The 15733-nt window shown below is 57.7% G+C and overlaps 1 protein-coding gene and 1 non-coding gene across 2 annotated transcripts in view; one reads left to right on the top strand and one right to left on the bottom strand.

Moving 5' to 3' along the window:
* Window positions 1-1342: 1342 nt before the first annotated feature.
* The window catches only part of MAPK1 (mitogen-activated protein kinase 1), a 51743-nt gene continuing 37352 nt past the window's right edge, over window positions 1343-15733 (bottom strand). Inside the window, exons 8-12 of the mRNA XM_040251309.1 lie at window positions 11736-11850; window positions 11343-11474; window positions 6753-6862; window positions 5685-5810; window positions 1343-4500 (exon numbers count right to left, since the gene is read on the bottom strand). Coding sequence (XP_040107243.1) covers window positions 5694-5810; window positions 6753-6862; window positions 11343-11474; window positions 11736-11850 — 474 coding nt within the window. The 3' untranslated portion in view covers window positions 1343-4500; window positions 5685-5693. The remainder of the gene's footprint in view (window positions 4501-5684; window positions 5811-6752; window positions 6863-11342; window positions 11475-11735; window positions 11851-15733) is intronic.
* LOC120871657 lies at window positions 12696-12802 on the top strand. The gene has a single exon (XR_005723080.1). It is a non-coding gene; the product is annotated as a U6 spliceosomal RNA (small nuclear RNA).

Genomic DNA, 15733 nt, shown 5'->3' with positions numbered 1-15733 from the left:
TCTCACCGCCCGGCTCTCACATCTGCGAGTGTGTGGCCCCATGCACACTCGGAAAGTACCACGGAGCTGCTGGACGCAGGTCCTCTTGGCTTTTTCCACCTGGAAGCCCCCTCCCTCTGCAGCCAGCAGGGTCTAGCTCAGACCAGGCCCCGGGCCTCTGCGAGCAGACGCGCCCATCAGCTTCAGGGCTGGGAGCAGGAGGGCCACTGGCCCAGACTCTTCCACAGCAGTCTGTGCTCAGGGGACGGGCCTCCCCCACTACCACGGGTGAGTCAGCTGGGCCCCAGACCCCGCCTGCCTCCCCGCACCCCCCACCCTGCTGGCTTGGCCGCGGTTGCACCTGGCTGCCTTGGGGGCCGTCGGCCAGTCGCTCCTCCCGGCCCCTAACTGCCCGGCTCAGGGGCGCCCGCTGATGGCCGGGCCCTGCAGGCCGGCTCCGGCACAGGCCCCCGGGACTGCCCCTCCTCAGCAGGCGGGTGCCTCAGCGGGACAGACATCGCCGGAGCCACCACCCTGTCCAGAAGACGACGGTGTCCTCAGCCGCCCCGGCGCTGAGCTCCGCCCCCATGGCGCCGGTCTGGACACAGCCCCCCTGACCGGCCCCGACTGCCCCTCCACCCGGGACCCTCCGCGGTCATGGTCAGCCCTGGACGGCTGAGCAGCGGCGCACGCTGCTGGCCAGACGGGCCGCGACGCTGCTGACACGGGGGCTCGTTGGGACTCCGGTGGGGAGGGGAGGGTCATCAGGCTCCCGTGTCCACTCAGAGCAGGGCCACCTGACCGCCTTCTGAAGGATGAGGACGACAGCGAAGCGCGTCCACCTCTGCAGGCACAGTGGTGCCTCTCATGCCCGCCAGACACGCCCCGCCGGGGCGGAGTCCGCTCACTTCCCCGGAGGCCGTGGTTTCCTCCCAGACGGACGAAAGGCAGGTCTGCTCAGCAGACACCACGGTGAGGTTCACAGCACAGAGGAAGGCCTGCCTCTTGCTCGGAGGCCCCCTCGAGCGGGCGAGGCGCCGTCCCAGGCCCCCTGGCCCGCCGCTGTCCACAGGCCGCTGCGCGACACCCTGCAGGGCCCGGAGCCGCACGGCCCACAGTCCCGCCCGGGCTCTGCTCTGGTCTGGAGAGGCGGCCGCTGACGCTGAAGCAGACGCGGGGAGAGGGGGGCCAGGTGTCGTCCCCCACGGCCAGAGGTCCGCGGGACCGCAGGATGCTAAGCCCCGGGGCCTTCGGGCCTCCGGCCGGAGCTCCGCCACCGCCACCAGGAGCAGTCAGATGGGCAAGGGCCGGGTGGCGCCCCAGCTTCACGTGGGGATTCCAGGCAACCAAACATGCGCAGCGCTACTTCTGCTAACACGGACACGATTTAATGATTCTAATTTTTTTGTTTTGTTTTTTTTAAAGTCAGGTGCCATAAACATTCAGATAATCCATCTTTTAGAAAGTGCGTTTACAGCGTCAGAAGAACTAAGATGAAATATAAACCTTTCTACTTACAATTTTTATACAGATTAACCAAATCACAAATACCACAAATAAAGGTTAAGTTGTAACAATATAATGAATAAACATTCAGATTCTTAATAAAATCTTCCTTTAACATTTGTTTTTAACTTACCATTATACTAAGTAATCTATGCAGAATTTGGGGGTACAATACCAAGAAGGCACCAACAGTACGAAGCAGATAGGAAGCAGGCTTGGACCTTTCTTGACTGCTCTCCGTGGAGAACGCGCACAGGGAAGGCCGCGTGCTCCAGGGGAGCCAGTGCAGGCCTGGAGCAGCCCTGGTTTCCCGTCTCTGACCTGCGATGCCACGCAGCCACCACGCGGGAGGCCCTGGGTTCCCCCTGCTGGACACGCCTCTCGTCTGCACTAAGAGGGTCACTTCAAACACCAGCACAATTTTAAAGCACAAATGCTTTAAAACGTATAAGCAGAAGGACTGCTCAGATTTTCAAAACCACCACATCTACAAAAATATTTCCCTTAAAAACTTGGGATTGTCCAAAACATTGACTTACAAATATAAAAGAATCATGGAAGGGCCTAAAGCATGTGTGCATACGTACGTGTGTTAACATACCGTCACGTACTGTAGAAAAGTTACCAATTTAAAACCGTATTAACACGTAAGCAACCGAAAGTCAGTCTCCTCCGCACCATCTGCACACGCGCGTCGCAGGCTGTGCCCCCACCTGGCTCGGGGACAGACCGACCCCGGGGCCCCCACACGCAGTCGCAGCAGCAATCACGTGGACACGCCGCCCTCGCCCTCACCCACGCGGCCGTCTCGAGCCCTGGCAGGACCTCCGCTGCCTCCTTAGGTGTTTTCTCTTGTACTCACTCAAGGGACTGGAATGTTTCAACAGGAATTTTTTGCTTACATTTTAGACACCAAGAAAGCCATCGGCCCCAAGCTGATGTGCAGGGAGCAGTCACAGCGGCGGTCGGGGTCACCAGCGCGAATTCACGTGACCTAACGCGCACGTCTCGAGAGACGCAGGCAGACCCACAGGGTGAACCTCACGCACCACAGCTAGCGCTCTCCACGGGCGCCTCGTGTAGACAGCTGCCTGGCCCGCTGAACCAAGCTTGCGTGATAGTGAAAGGCTACAGGGACTCCCGCACAGGGTTAGTCCTGCCCACCAGACCCGCAGACAGCAAGGGGCAGGGACGCCCCAAGCCCCCAGGGCTTCGTAACCAAGGCTGGGGCTTTCTGTCTGGTTAGCGAACTGCAGGTTGCCCTCCTAACACTACTTTGGAATGTTAGTAGGAAGCACAGAGAAATAAGAGCGATAACCCGCCAGCGCTCCTTTTAAAATGTACCCGGGACAGCACCGCTCCCATCTCTCGCCGCCCCACGGGCCTCCACGGGACAGCTCTGTGCACGGAGGCGAAGCCACGACTCTCAGGGTCGACACCTAGATGCGGTTCTGGTCTGAGGGGGGAGTCCAGCACCCGCTCTGGCCTGAGGGGGCGAGCCCTTCCTGGCGCTTGACTGGGACACAGGCCACCCTCTAGAAAGAACCAGAGAACCCAACTCGCGACTTCTGGGCTGCGTCATCGGAGTCTGAGAGAACAACGCAGACCTGTGATCTGGGGAGAGGAGCATGTCGGAACTGATGCTCTGCCGTGTGGAGGAAAAAACCCCTCCACAACGCTGTCTACATGGCCTTACACAAACCCGGGTGTTCGGGCAGCGCCCAGCAGGGAGGAGGCCCGCCGGGCTTCCTGGTCTAAGCACAGCCTGAACCTGACTGTTGGTTCGGACCCCATGATCCACAGGAATCGACACTGAATCTTAACGTGAGCACAGAGATAGAGGACGCCCGTTTAGTTTCAGGAACGACAAGCGCATCTCCGTTCGTGTTAGCAGGCAGTCTTTATATAACCCACTCTCCACTGCTGTCAGAAACCACACAAGAAAGAAAGGACAGCTGAGAAATGAGAAGCTGAGAACTGAGAACTTCCTAAGTGGTCTGTGGAGAGCATTTTCTGCGGAACACAACTCAGGGGTAACAACAGAGTTTCTTTTCGACCATAGGCGCGTGGCACTTGGACTCATCTCCGCACAGAAGCTGTAACAGTCATGCGAGGGGACAGTGACGGCTGGACAGGCAGAGTGCTGCGCACCGAGCTCGGGGGCAGGCGGCCGCACCACGCGGCGGGGCAGCCAGCACGCGGGCCGGGGGTGGGGCGGGCGGGCTTCTGCGGGCGCCCCACGCGTGAGCGGGCCCTGGCACAGGGCAGCGCCCGGCCAAGGCTCTCCAGGCTCTAGCACACACTGTCACACCGGAGGTGGGGGATGAACTTGAGATGCCGGCATGCTGCAGGAGGAAAGGAGCGCACGGCAGATGCTCCCGAGAGACGCGGTGGCCCCCACCCGGCCCTCAGGCGTCAGGCGGGCGCCCCGCGGCCTGCGCCCCTTACCCGATCCCGGGGAGCCGCCCCTGCTGGCGGGAGTCCCGCAAGCAGGCAGGGCCGCATGTGACGCGCCCTGCAAGTGCCATGCCCTCGACGGGGCAGGTGAGCTGCCCGACGCGGGCCGCCTCCTCCCCATTTAGAGAAGAGGCAGTGCTCTACACGCCAGGCATGCAGTGCACACCTGGCGCCCGCGAGGGACCAGCGTGACGTGAGGCGGCGGGAGTGCAAAGGGGGCTGTCGCTGCCGTGAAGCGCCCAGGAGATGCGATCGGCAGGGCACTGGGGCAGGACTCAGGAGGGGAGGGGCCACTGCATCTCTCAGAGCAGAAGGCGGCTAGTGACTGAAGCAAGGTGGGCGGGAGGGGCCCTGAGGGACGCACAGCCGCAGGTCACCGGAGGCGACGCACACGGGGCCCGGCCAGAGGGAGTTCTTTGAAAGCACAGAAGCCACAACTACCAGGAGCCGCCCCTGCGACGGCTCAGAGGAGTCAGGTGGACACGCAGACGGGCTGGGGACAGGCGGGTCAGGAGCTGGAGAGCCGTGGGGTCTGCGTGCCGTCCTTGGGCCCGTGTCCTGTGGGGAGACAGACAGATCCTCCGTGAGCCATGGACATGCTGCAGGGAGACGGCAGTGGCGGGAGGACAGGAAAGCAGGAAAGCAGAGAGGCTGCTGCAGCGAAGGCCACCTTCCCGGGGCCGTCCCACGGGACGGGGCTCGCCTCCAGCCCCGGGGCACCCGCCCTCAGACGCCCCCGAGACCTGCCCGGGACCCCACCCCACGGCCAGGCCAGCACCACGCTCCTGGACGCCCTTCTTTAGCCACAGCTGACGACACGTGGTGGGGTCTGCTTCGCAACCTGCGGTCGAAGTGGCACCCCTCCCTCTGAGGTGTGGCCCACAGGGAAGCCTCCCAGAGGCCTCTCATTTCTCCCTTTGGTCTCTGTTTCTGGCTGTGCACACAGGCTTCTGCAGTGGCGGTGTGCCGTTGGGTAACCGGCGGTCCACCCTGGGACGCAAGCGTCTTGTAAACGCCCATTCAAGTGGACGCTGCTGCCCCTCTTCTCAGCACGCCCGCCCCCACTCTGGATGGGCAGGTGGGCCAGAATCACCACCTGGGCACAGCCAGCGCTGCCTTAAATGCCCCAGTTTTCTCTGCCACGGGCTGGCCGGAAGGTGAGGCTGGCAGGCTGGACTGGGAAGGGCAGGAAGGGACCCCTGCCACCCGGAGCCCGAACAGGCGGCCCTGCGGGCTCACCAGGCCTCCGGGAGGCCCCAGCACCCCTCTAACGCCCTGTCTCACTTGACGAAATCACACTCCAGGTCAGACCCGCGACCCCCGCCGACACACCCGCAGTCCCGCTGGGAGCAGAAGGGCCTGGGGTTCACCAGCCTCCCCCAGGACCATCCCAGCGGAGGGGCACAAAGACGTCGTGCCGAAGTCCCTGCCCGGCCCTCCGACGCCCAAGCCGGCCTGTCCCAAGCATTTCCCAGGAGAGGCCTCAACCTTGTCCTAATTCTTTGCGACACACTCACTTCTAGAGTTCTGATAGAAGCCGCGTGCTCTCCCCTTCCGCAGATTCTCTAAAACTGAGATCATCGTTTCCTCTTTTGAGCGCTTTAAAAAACCCAACCACCACTGCTGCATGGCTCCCCACGCCTCGGGCTGCAAAGCTTCCATACGAAGCCCCTCTTTAACGACATCCGACAACACCCTGTCTTCTTCGCCAGGACTTACTCTATGGTTAAAGCCCCAGGTACCTGACAAACCTAAGATCGGTATCCCGGCTGGAATCTAGCAGTCTCTTCAAAAATGAGTTCTTTGAGCTTTTCCTTGGGCAAGTCATCCAATTCCATGTCAAACTTGAAGGGTGCTTCAGCGACGGGCTTGAAGAGAAAGCGGAACTTTGAGACGAGGGTGCCCATGGCGGGGCCGCTGCCCAGGCTCTAGGCTCCCGCCCGCAGCACCAGCCCCCCAGGGTGGGAGGTGTGCCCCGCGCGCCCAGGACCGACAGCAGGCAGCGCCCCCGCACTGCGCTGGGTGGGGAGGGCTGCGGCTGGCTGCCCGGTGCGTCCACAGCCAAAGCCCTGAAGCTCACACACGCGCGTCTAGCTCAGCACATCCCAGGGACGGGGGAGCCTGGTGGGCTGCCGTCTATGGGGTCGCACAGAGTCGGACACAACTGAAGTGACTTAGCTTGGCTCAGCACACACCAGCCTCACAGTGAACAGAAGCCTCACGGACGATGAAAACTGTGGCAAACGGCCTATCTACTTTAAACAGAATGAACCCTGCTTCTTCTAAATTTAGATACAAAAACGTAAGAATGAGATGGAAATATTCCAAAATTTTAGTAACGGTATCTGTGTAACCAGACTACAAAGTGATGTTTCTTGTTATTTCCTGGTGTTTTTAAAGTATCCCCTCTCTATATAAATAACCAGAAAGTCAGCACTGTCTCTGTGCGTCAAAGATTCTCCTCACACACTCAGTGCTGTTGTTACCAGGCACCCCAGACCTCATCCCTGCCATCCGCACACCATGTCTTAAGGGGCAGGAAAACACACACCCCAAACTCAGCTCTGGCCGAAAAGGGGGAAAGGAGGAAACTCACAGTTGCTCTCCCTGCAGGAAGGTTCGCCGTGTGGGGCCCTAGGTGTGCCGCCCTTCTGATGCCCTGGCACCCAGGGCAGTGGGAGCCCGGGTCTCTCATTCTCTGCTGCTGCCCTATTACCACAGGGAGGTGGCCTCCACTGCGCCTGGGGGAGCTGACAGATCCGTGCGCGCTCCCCCTCCACCCAGGCAGGCAGCCCCGGCTGGACTCTCACCTCGTCGCTTGGGTCGTAGTACTGCTCCAGGTATGGATGGGCCAGAGCCTGCTCCACCTCGATCCTCTTGTGAGGGTTGAAAGTCAACATTTTGTCCAGTAAATCCAGAGCTACAGAGAGAAAGGTTTTGCAGAGGTGAGAAGCCAAAGAGGCAGTCACCACACCGACCAGGCACTTCCTGTTTGAGTCACGACCCACGAGACGGGGTCGCTGAGGGGGCCGGGTGCGCAGGGGGCCTGCTCCACCTGAGCGTCTTGACGGCAGAGACCACACTCAGGAAGGCGGCGCGCTCTGCAGAGGCTGCACAGGAGCCAGGACTCAGGCCCAAGTCTGCCCACAAAACCCGGCCTGGTCTGAAAGCACGGCCCCGCTCTGCAGGGTCGCGAGCAGAGGCTACACGTATTTATTACTGCGCTCAGGTCAGCTCCAAGGTCACTTTGGCTGTGGTCACTTCCTGCCCGTGGCTTCAGCCCCCTCCTTCCAGTTCCGGCTGACAGGCCTGTGTGAGGCACAGGCCCCTGGAAACCCGTTCCCTGCTGGAGACAGCGGGTATGCAGTGTGCCCACGTGCGCTGGGCTCTGCCCCAGGAGTCGCCTCTGAGGCCTGCCACCCCTACCCACCTTCAACAAGGAGTCCATGCAAGTAGTAAACCACACTGGATGTGATGAGAAACGCCACACAACACAGGACGGTTTTCACGTCCATAAAGTGAAGTATGAGTAACTGCAGGATCTTTTTCAAGTCCACACGATGAATTTCTATCTATAGCACACTTTCCAACTAGCGACAGGGAAACACAGGACGCCTGCTGGGCCCCAGCGCCCCCCAGGGCCTGCCCCCCACCCCTCCCCAGAGCAGCCGTCTGCCTCAGGACTCGCAACCCTCGTCTGCAGTGGTCAGAGCCCCCAGCACTGCCTTTAACCCCCACCTCCTGCTGTTGCTAAGAGGGATGCACCCCAGGCGACGGGCATTCCTAAATCAGACCTCGCAGTTCCTTCAAGTTCAATCCTAGGCAACAACTTCGAAGGAAAAGAGCTTTTCTCTCTTCTTTGCTACTGGAGAAAGGCCTGGCCTCCAGCCTGCTCCACCTGAGCTGTGCGCAGGGACAGCAGGCTGGGGGAGGCAAGCTGCGGGCAGGTGCAGGCCAGGCGCCGCGCCGCAGTGAGTCACGCTGCCTGCGCACACGCACCGCTGGGTGCAGAGGCCACCGGCCCTCAAAGACGGACGTGCCTCTGAGGCCGGATGGCATCCCGCCGCGACCCTGCCTCTCCAGGATCCCTCGTGGTCCTCTGACTCTGGGGAGTGCAGCTCCGTGGCTGCACCGTCTGCCCCACGGGCCACTCCCCCGCCAGGCCCCAGGGCAGTGCGCCCGGCTGGCGCTCACTCTGAGCCTCCTTACCCACCAAGCGGGACTGTGACTCAGAACAGGGCTGCCGCTTGTCCCGTCCACCCTCAGCTCCAAGTCCCGAGCGGGGCCAGAGGAGGAGGCCGCCTGTGCAGGCTGTGCGACCACAGTTGCGCTTCTCAGACTCTGGGCTCAGAGCCCTGCTGCCGAGGCCCCCAGGAGTCAGCTGCCACCAAGGGCTTCACCCCGCGGGCCCCGGGAAGGGCCGTGGGGCCTCAGGGCTGAGGAGCACAAGGCCAAGACCCACGGGGCCCCAGCCAGGCCTGCTCTGCCCCGAGCACGCCGCCTCCCGCTCACAAGGGCGGGTCAGGCCCTGCCCGCGGCTGGCACACGTGCCTCAGCACATCCTACTGGGAAAGCAGGTTCTCCAGGGCGGCCTCCCTGGACATCCCGCCAGCGGGCCCACACGCATCCTTCTGGGAAAAGGGGACCCTGTTCCCTTCCAAGGCCGACCCTGCCTGCTGTGTCCTGACCCCCACTCTCCAGGGTCCTTTCTGAATCCCTCAGCCCTTTGAGTGGCTACCGGGACCTGAACTGGAGGCCTCCTCTTCCACAGGCTCCAAGGCCCTGCCCCCCGCGCTGCCCAGGGAGGACTCCCGTCCACCCGCCGTGAGTCCCCCGTCTTCACCCCCGGCCTTCTCCAGGACCTCAGCTGCCATCTGCTGAACTCTCCTGACCCCGGAGTCAGCTCAGCACCCACTGCACAAGAGACAGGACGCTGCTTACGGGCCCACTGAGAATGTGCGTGCACGCGTGTTTACAGGGCAGCGAGGAAGTCCGCATGCTGTTCAAACAGTGGGCTATCCGACAAATGGAGACAGATTTCTCACAAGAACTGCGGTTTTTTAAAGTTCAAAAAACGGGACCTCACTGCTGGTGAAGACTTTGAGCTTCCACTGCAGGAGTGTGAGTCTGACTCCCGGCTGGAGGACAAAGATCCTGTGGGCAGCTCTTCCCGGGGAAGCAGGGACAGAGGCTTGGCCGCAGCGGCCGCCAGGCGTGGGCGCTTTCAGGACACAGGCCAGTGTGAGCCTGGAGCTGCTGGAGGCCACTGTGTCATGATGAGAAACGAGGCTGGCCAACAGGAGAAGCGGGAGGAGAAGGCACTGCTCATCGCAAGGCCAGACTTGGTCACAGGAGCCGTGCCCGGAGTCCAGGGCCTGCTGGTCCCCGGGCTGGTGAAGCCCTCTGGGCTGAGGCCGGTCAGGGGCTCCCGTGAAGGGCAGAGGAGGCCTCAGAGCCGGCCCTCCAGTCTGAGGACTCCCCGCACCCACAGGCCGTCCCACTGCTCGTCCCTGACACGTCTGTAGAACCTTCCTGTGCGTCTTCTTTCACGCAGCTGAGACCACGCCGTGTGCCGCAAATGCTGTGCTCCCTCCTCGGTGAGCGCTGCTCATTCCTGTTTCCCCTTGCTACCAACACTCTGTAAAAATCATGCTTAGGGGCTGTATTCCCGACCCTCCCGTGAGGTGGGTGAAACGTGCCCCATTATGAGTTAAGGAAAATGCGCGATGGTGAGGTTAGTGACTGCCCCAAGTCACAGGCCCGGGAGCCCAGCCTGCCCCCGGGGCCAGCCCCAGAGCACAGGGCCGCTGGAAACGCCATGCGACCTGGAGCAGTCTACACACTGGCCACGCCGGGCCCCTCTACGCTCTTCTGTGATCAAACCTACCGGCCTTTCCTTTCCTTTTGTCTTCTCGATGTGTTTGTTTTGAAAGCTCAGGAAGATATTTCTCCATGTAGACATCAGAAAAATATTGAGCACTCTAAATATTGTTAATTTCTAACAGTATGACTTTTAGACAAGTATTTGATCATCAGTTGTTTTACAATTCACTCTGATGTGTGAATAGTGATTTAATCTGATTTTCTTTCAGATAGCTATTCGGCCAGCCCCGCACCATCTGGTGAAGAATCACCTCTTCCCCTTCACCACGGTAACTTTGGAGAGAATCCCAAGCTAGGCTCCTCTGAAGGAAAATCTACTCTACTACTGGTTCAAGGCACTCAGCAGCCAGAAATTTTTGACAAATAAGAAAAAAAATTCAACCTCACTCTTAATTAAAGAAAAACAAATTAAAATGCCATTTTCCCATTTGGTTGGTGAACCCACAAGTTCAATATCCAGAGCTGCTGGAACAAATGTGACAAAGCTGTGGACCTGCCCCTCAGCCCCCACGCCAGCCGTGCCGACGGACGTCCCTCAGCCTCCAGAGCGTCAGCTGTGTGGAGAGCATGACCCTCCCACACACAGGCATCACCAAACTTGATGACCTTTCAAGGTCCGCACCTCGTATAATAAATCCTATCAAGGTCGGTTTCCTGTTTAAGAGGCTTTACCTTCCCTTCTCTGTGAAACACTATTAACGAGACAAATACAGACGATGAGCTCCCTGCAAGCAGGCTCTTGCTCTGTCTTACTGCCGCTGCGTGTCCAGCCTTAGAACAGACACCCGTCTGTTTCCTAAGCAGACATACCTGTCTCCGCATGCTGCAGGAGGAGAGCAGACGTGAGCTGCTGGCAGGTCACCCGGCCCCCAACCCCTGCAGCTTCTCCGACTGCAGGGAGCAGGGCTGACTGTGAGACGTGCTCTGACCAGCAGGCTGTGGCAGAGATGCCCTGCTCTCAGACTCTGCAGCCCCTGCTCTGGTGCTTTCGGGGCACTGCTGCAGGCACAGAACGCCCCATCTGGCCCACTGCAGGACTAGGGGCCAGCGGACCTGCCCGACCCGTGGGATCAGCAGCCCCTGGCTGTCAGGCCAGGGGCGGGGGGGACGACTGACCACACATAGGCACGGTGCAGCTCTGGGGACGATGGAAACGCCCTGCACCCTGACTGGGGTGAAGTCACAGGACTGCACACATTCGTTAAAATTCAAAGGCTCGCAAAGCTGAAAAGGGTGAGTTTTATTCTATGTAAATTATTCTATGATAAACTTGACTTTAAAAATTATCCAATGACAAGATGATTCTAAAGACATGAACTTAATCCAAGTTAAGAAGTACCAAAGAAACCAACACGTGGAAAGCTAGACATCACCTCCAGACCCCTCAGCCCGCGGCCGCGCGGCTCAGTAAGAGGGGAGAGCAGTGAGGAGCGAGCACCCACCAGGGCCGTGTTGCGGCACAGCGGCTGCGGCCCCGGGACCCAGAGCACTCAGGACACAGGCGGGAGCACACCTACCTTTGGGGTCAGCGTTCGGGAACAGCCTGTTCCACGGCACCTTATTTTTGTGTGGAAGAGAGAGCAGGTAGTTTCTAGCTTTTAAATTTATTATACAATTCAGGTCTTCCTGCGACGGGGATCCAAGAATACCTATCGGATAAAATAAGCTGCTGTCAGTTATCAAGAGCAAGGAAACCCAACCGCGCGAGGCCAGCAGTCCAGGAATGGGCCCTGGCGCTCACCGTCTTCTCACCACCTCCCAGCGCTGGACTTTCTTACCAAGTTTTCAATCAAGGATGAATAGGAACAGCTCATGCCTACGGCAGGTCCCAGAGCTGCAGGAACTCGTCTCCAGCCCACCTCATGAAGGCCTCTGATGTGAACACGGGCCCCAGACACTGAGGGCCTTACCGAGAATGTGGTTCAGCTGGTCGAGGTAATGCTTCCCGGGGAAGATGGGCCTGTTGGAGAGCATCTCTGCTAGGATGCAGCCCACGGACCAGATGTCGATGGACTTGGTGTAGCCCTGCAGTGGGAGAAGGGGAGAATGACCCCTGCCGCCCCGCGACAGCGAGCTCTGCCTGCTCTGTAATTCAGAGGCGAGTGGCAACAGCGTGCAGACAGACACAGCCGGCTTTCTTATGAGACACCAAAACCAAGACGGCTTGATTTCATTCCCCTCTTCAAAGCAGATTCACTTATTAAGTTAGAATTCCTGTAGTAGACCTCATTTCTTTTATCAAACGATTTGTGAGAAAGAATTAGAATCCCTACAAACTGAAGCCGGGAAAACGAGAAAGCAGTGAGCAGCCAATGACTACTCTCAGACATCTGTGGGCCAATCACTCATTTTGGAAACTTGGAAGTCACTCAAAAGGGGCGTTGCTCCATTTCCAGAATATCTTTCTTCATTCTGAAAATCATTAAAACAAAACAGTAACCACCTGTGATCTCTGCCGAAAACAGAAAACAACCACCGGTGTGCAGGCCCCACCCCGCTTCTCGCCTTCTTTTCCTATTCATTTTTCAGCCCCGGCCCGTCTCTTGCCTTCTTTTCCTATTCCTTCTTTTTCTATTCGTTTTTCAGGAATAGCTTTTCTTTTAAAGGAATTTGGTGAAAAGACATGGGAGAATTACCATACAACAGTGACAAACTGTACTAAGTAGAGTTCTATGGAGAATGCTTAAGTGTCGTGATAAGTAAAAGAAGAAATGTGCAGAACAGCTACAGAGAAAGAAAATCCTGTCAAATTTTAAAGGCCACGGAAATAGAGCAAAGTATTTTTTGAAAATCAAAGACTTAATGATCAGAGCTATACCTCTGATAAAGTGGGCTGAATTTCAAAATAAATCTTTCCAATAAGAATTGGAGTGCTCGCTTCGGCAGCACATATACTAAAATTGGAACGATACAGAGAAGATTAGCATGGCCCCTGCGCAAGGATGACACGCAAATTCGTGAAGCGTTCCATATTTTAGGTTAAGGCAAAGTCAATTGTCTTCCACCGAAAGAAGACTCTTCAGTACTATGACATTTCTGCCAAAAGTAACTACAACTTTGAAAAGCCCTTCCTCTGGCTTGCTAGAAAACTGATTGGAGACCCTAACTTGGAGTTTGTCGCCATGCCTGCTCTTGCCCCGCCAGAGGTGGTCATGGACCCAGCCTTGGCAGCACAGTACGAGCACGATTTAGAGGTTGCTCAGACAACTGCTCTCCCGGATGAAGATGATGACCTGTGAGAAAGTGAAGCTGGGGCCCAGCGTCAGAAGTCTAGTTTTATAGGCAACTGTCCTGTGATGTCAGTGGTGCAGCGTGTTTGCCACTTTATTAAATAGCTAAGCAGAACATGTGCTTAATCTTTGGATGCTGAAGGAGATGGATGGGCTTTGGAGTGAATGTGGCAGTTTAAAAAAAAAAAACCTTCATTTTTTGGGCCTGCATATTTAGGGGTTTTGGAACGCAGTTGTTTCCTCCTTGAGTTTCAAATATAAGACTGCTGCAGTCACATGACAACATTGAGAGGTGGAAGCTTGTTTGTTACTGGCATTCCCATTCCTTTTCGTTTAGAATCAGAATAAAGTTGTATTTCAAATATCTAAAAAAAAAAAAAAAAAGAGAATTGGAGGCTTAGGGGTATCTCCCTTTAGAATGTCCTAGCAGTTATTAACAGGCTGCCTACCGATACTGTTACTCTAACTAACAGCACTATACCCACAATTAGGTGGAGACCAACTGCCCTCAGGCAGCGCCTGAACCGCTGCTAGGGACGCGCAGACTGAAGCAGTCAGTGGCGGCTCATCCTCCAGTGACTCACAGAGAAACTCGCACACAGAGAGAGAACGAGGAAGCAGAGGCCAAGGGCGCAGAGCGGCGAGGGGGCGCCCGCGATGACATGGGGGGCCCTGTGGGCTTGCCCGCCTCTCACACAACCGCGGCGTCCTGCCCCCTTGTTACTCACTCTCTCACACGCGCGGGAGTCTCTCCCGGCGTGCCACACGTGCAATAAGACAGGAGCGAGCCCTGCTCTCCCAATGTTGGGCGTTACAGACCTCACACGGCTGTGGGTGTCAGCAAGAGCCACCAGGCCGTGGCTTCACGTTGACGGGGCAGGCCCCAGTCCCCCGCCGGGTTCCCAGCTTCAGGCCAAGACTCTTCTTCACTAACTCAAACCAAAACCGCAGAGTTGAGACTGAAGGCAGCGCCAGTTGAGGAGCCAGCATGCTCAAATCGAGCCGAATGCTGGAGAGACTGGCAAAAACGAGGCCACCACTCTCCTCACTAAGATGCCTTTGTTGTGGTAGACAGCAGTTAAAAACGAGAAATACCTAATTCATGTTAACTTTTATTTTAAAATACGTTTAAAAATTAACACACTAAAAATTTCTCCATTTTAACTTTCGTATAGTAAATATTGATAGATAAAACCCACATAAACAAAACCTGCTTAGGCTCTTGGATAAACATTTAGACGCTGAAGGGGTCTGGGGCACAGGGCGTTTGAGAACCCTTGCCTTTCCCATCCCTGCCCTGTTTCCATGAGTTAAAAATGCTATCAGCCGAAATGTCACAAATACACAGAGCACTCGAGATGGCCAAAGCTGGGACGATGAGTACTTTAAAAAAAAAAAGAGGAAGATAATGGACAGCAAACAAACAGAAGCCTCACAGCCATCACGAGTCCACAAAAATGTTTCAAAACAAAGATGGGGTCAGAGGAGGAGAAAGAGAAAAACAGGCAATCACTCCTTCATGGACGGATGCCAGCTCATCACTGTAACTTAGAGAACCGGGCTCTGCAACCCCAGACACAGCGGTGTTCACGGGCACCCCGGGGAGAAGCTTCCGGGAAGAGGAGCTCCAGATACAGCCTCTGAGGGGCCTGTGCAGCCGAGACTGACCCGGGGCCCTCAGGAGGAGCCTGCCCCGAGAAACAGGGAGAGCTCGGGCGGTCGTGAGGCCACCTCTGCGCTCCACAACCGACCCGGGCCATGGAGGAGCAGGGGGCGGCCCCACACGGGCACAGCACAGGAATCGCACACACCGCTGTGAAGACACAACTGGGCAAGCGCCGGACGAGGCCGTCATCATGGGCACGTGGAGGGCTCAGGATGCCTGCAGGGAGAGGGTTCCAGGAAGGCCGTGAGAGGCACAGCTCCTCCAGTGAGTCTGGTAGGATTCCCAGAGCTCGACGCGGGGGAAGTGAGAGCAGAGCGGGGAGACCGGCAGGCAGAAGACGTCACGCCGGTGAGGCCAGGAGTACACAGGGGTTCCCCCGACCAATCTCCCGTGGGTGCCCTGGAGAAGAGGACGCCAGACACACTGCTGGGAGGGGCCTCTCGGGCTGGAGGAGCCATGAATAAGAGGGCCCAAACCCAGTTTCTGCTACAATTAACGCGCGAGAACGGAGGCCACCCTCCTGGTGGCCCCCTGGAGACAGTGAGAGGCCCCGGCATGGAGCGACTCCCACGTGGCCATCCACAGCAGGAGCCTGCCCCGCGGCGCCGTCTGCCACCTGGCATTATCAGAGAATCAACACAGCGTTTTCTTCTGCGAGACATGTTACGCCAAATTCTTCTTTACGATGGAATTTACTCTAATGGAATTTTACTTCTACAGCTGACTAAACACATGTATGACACCAAGAGTAACTACCTGCTTTAAACAAATTCCATTTCCTCCCCAAAGCAACCTAATGCGAGGCCCTAGTCCTTCACGTGTCAAGGCTGGAGGGAGAGAACCCGGCCCACGGGCCGTGCACTTCACTCACTGCCACCGAGCCTCTCGGGACGACCTCTGGCTCCGACACCTCAACGCGGCCCAGCGACCACTCTCATGGCTGTCCTCACACGTCATGTCATGGCAGACGGGACGGAGCTCTGGACTCTCGGCCTTGCAACGTGAGACTCAG

The sequence above is a fragment of the Oryx dammah genome, unplaced genomic scaffold, assembly GCF_014754425.2.
Source record: "Oryx dammah isolate SB20612 unplaced genomic scaffold, SCBI_Odam_1.1 HiC_scaffold_12, whole genome shotgun sequence".
In the NCBI taxonomy this organism is placed as follows: Eukaryota; Metazoa; Chordata; class Mammalia; order Artiodactyla; family Bovidae; genus Oryx; species Oryx dammah.
This window is presented reverse-complemented; position numbering and strand designations above follow the sequence as displayed.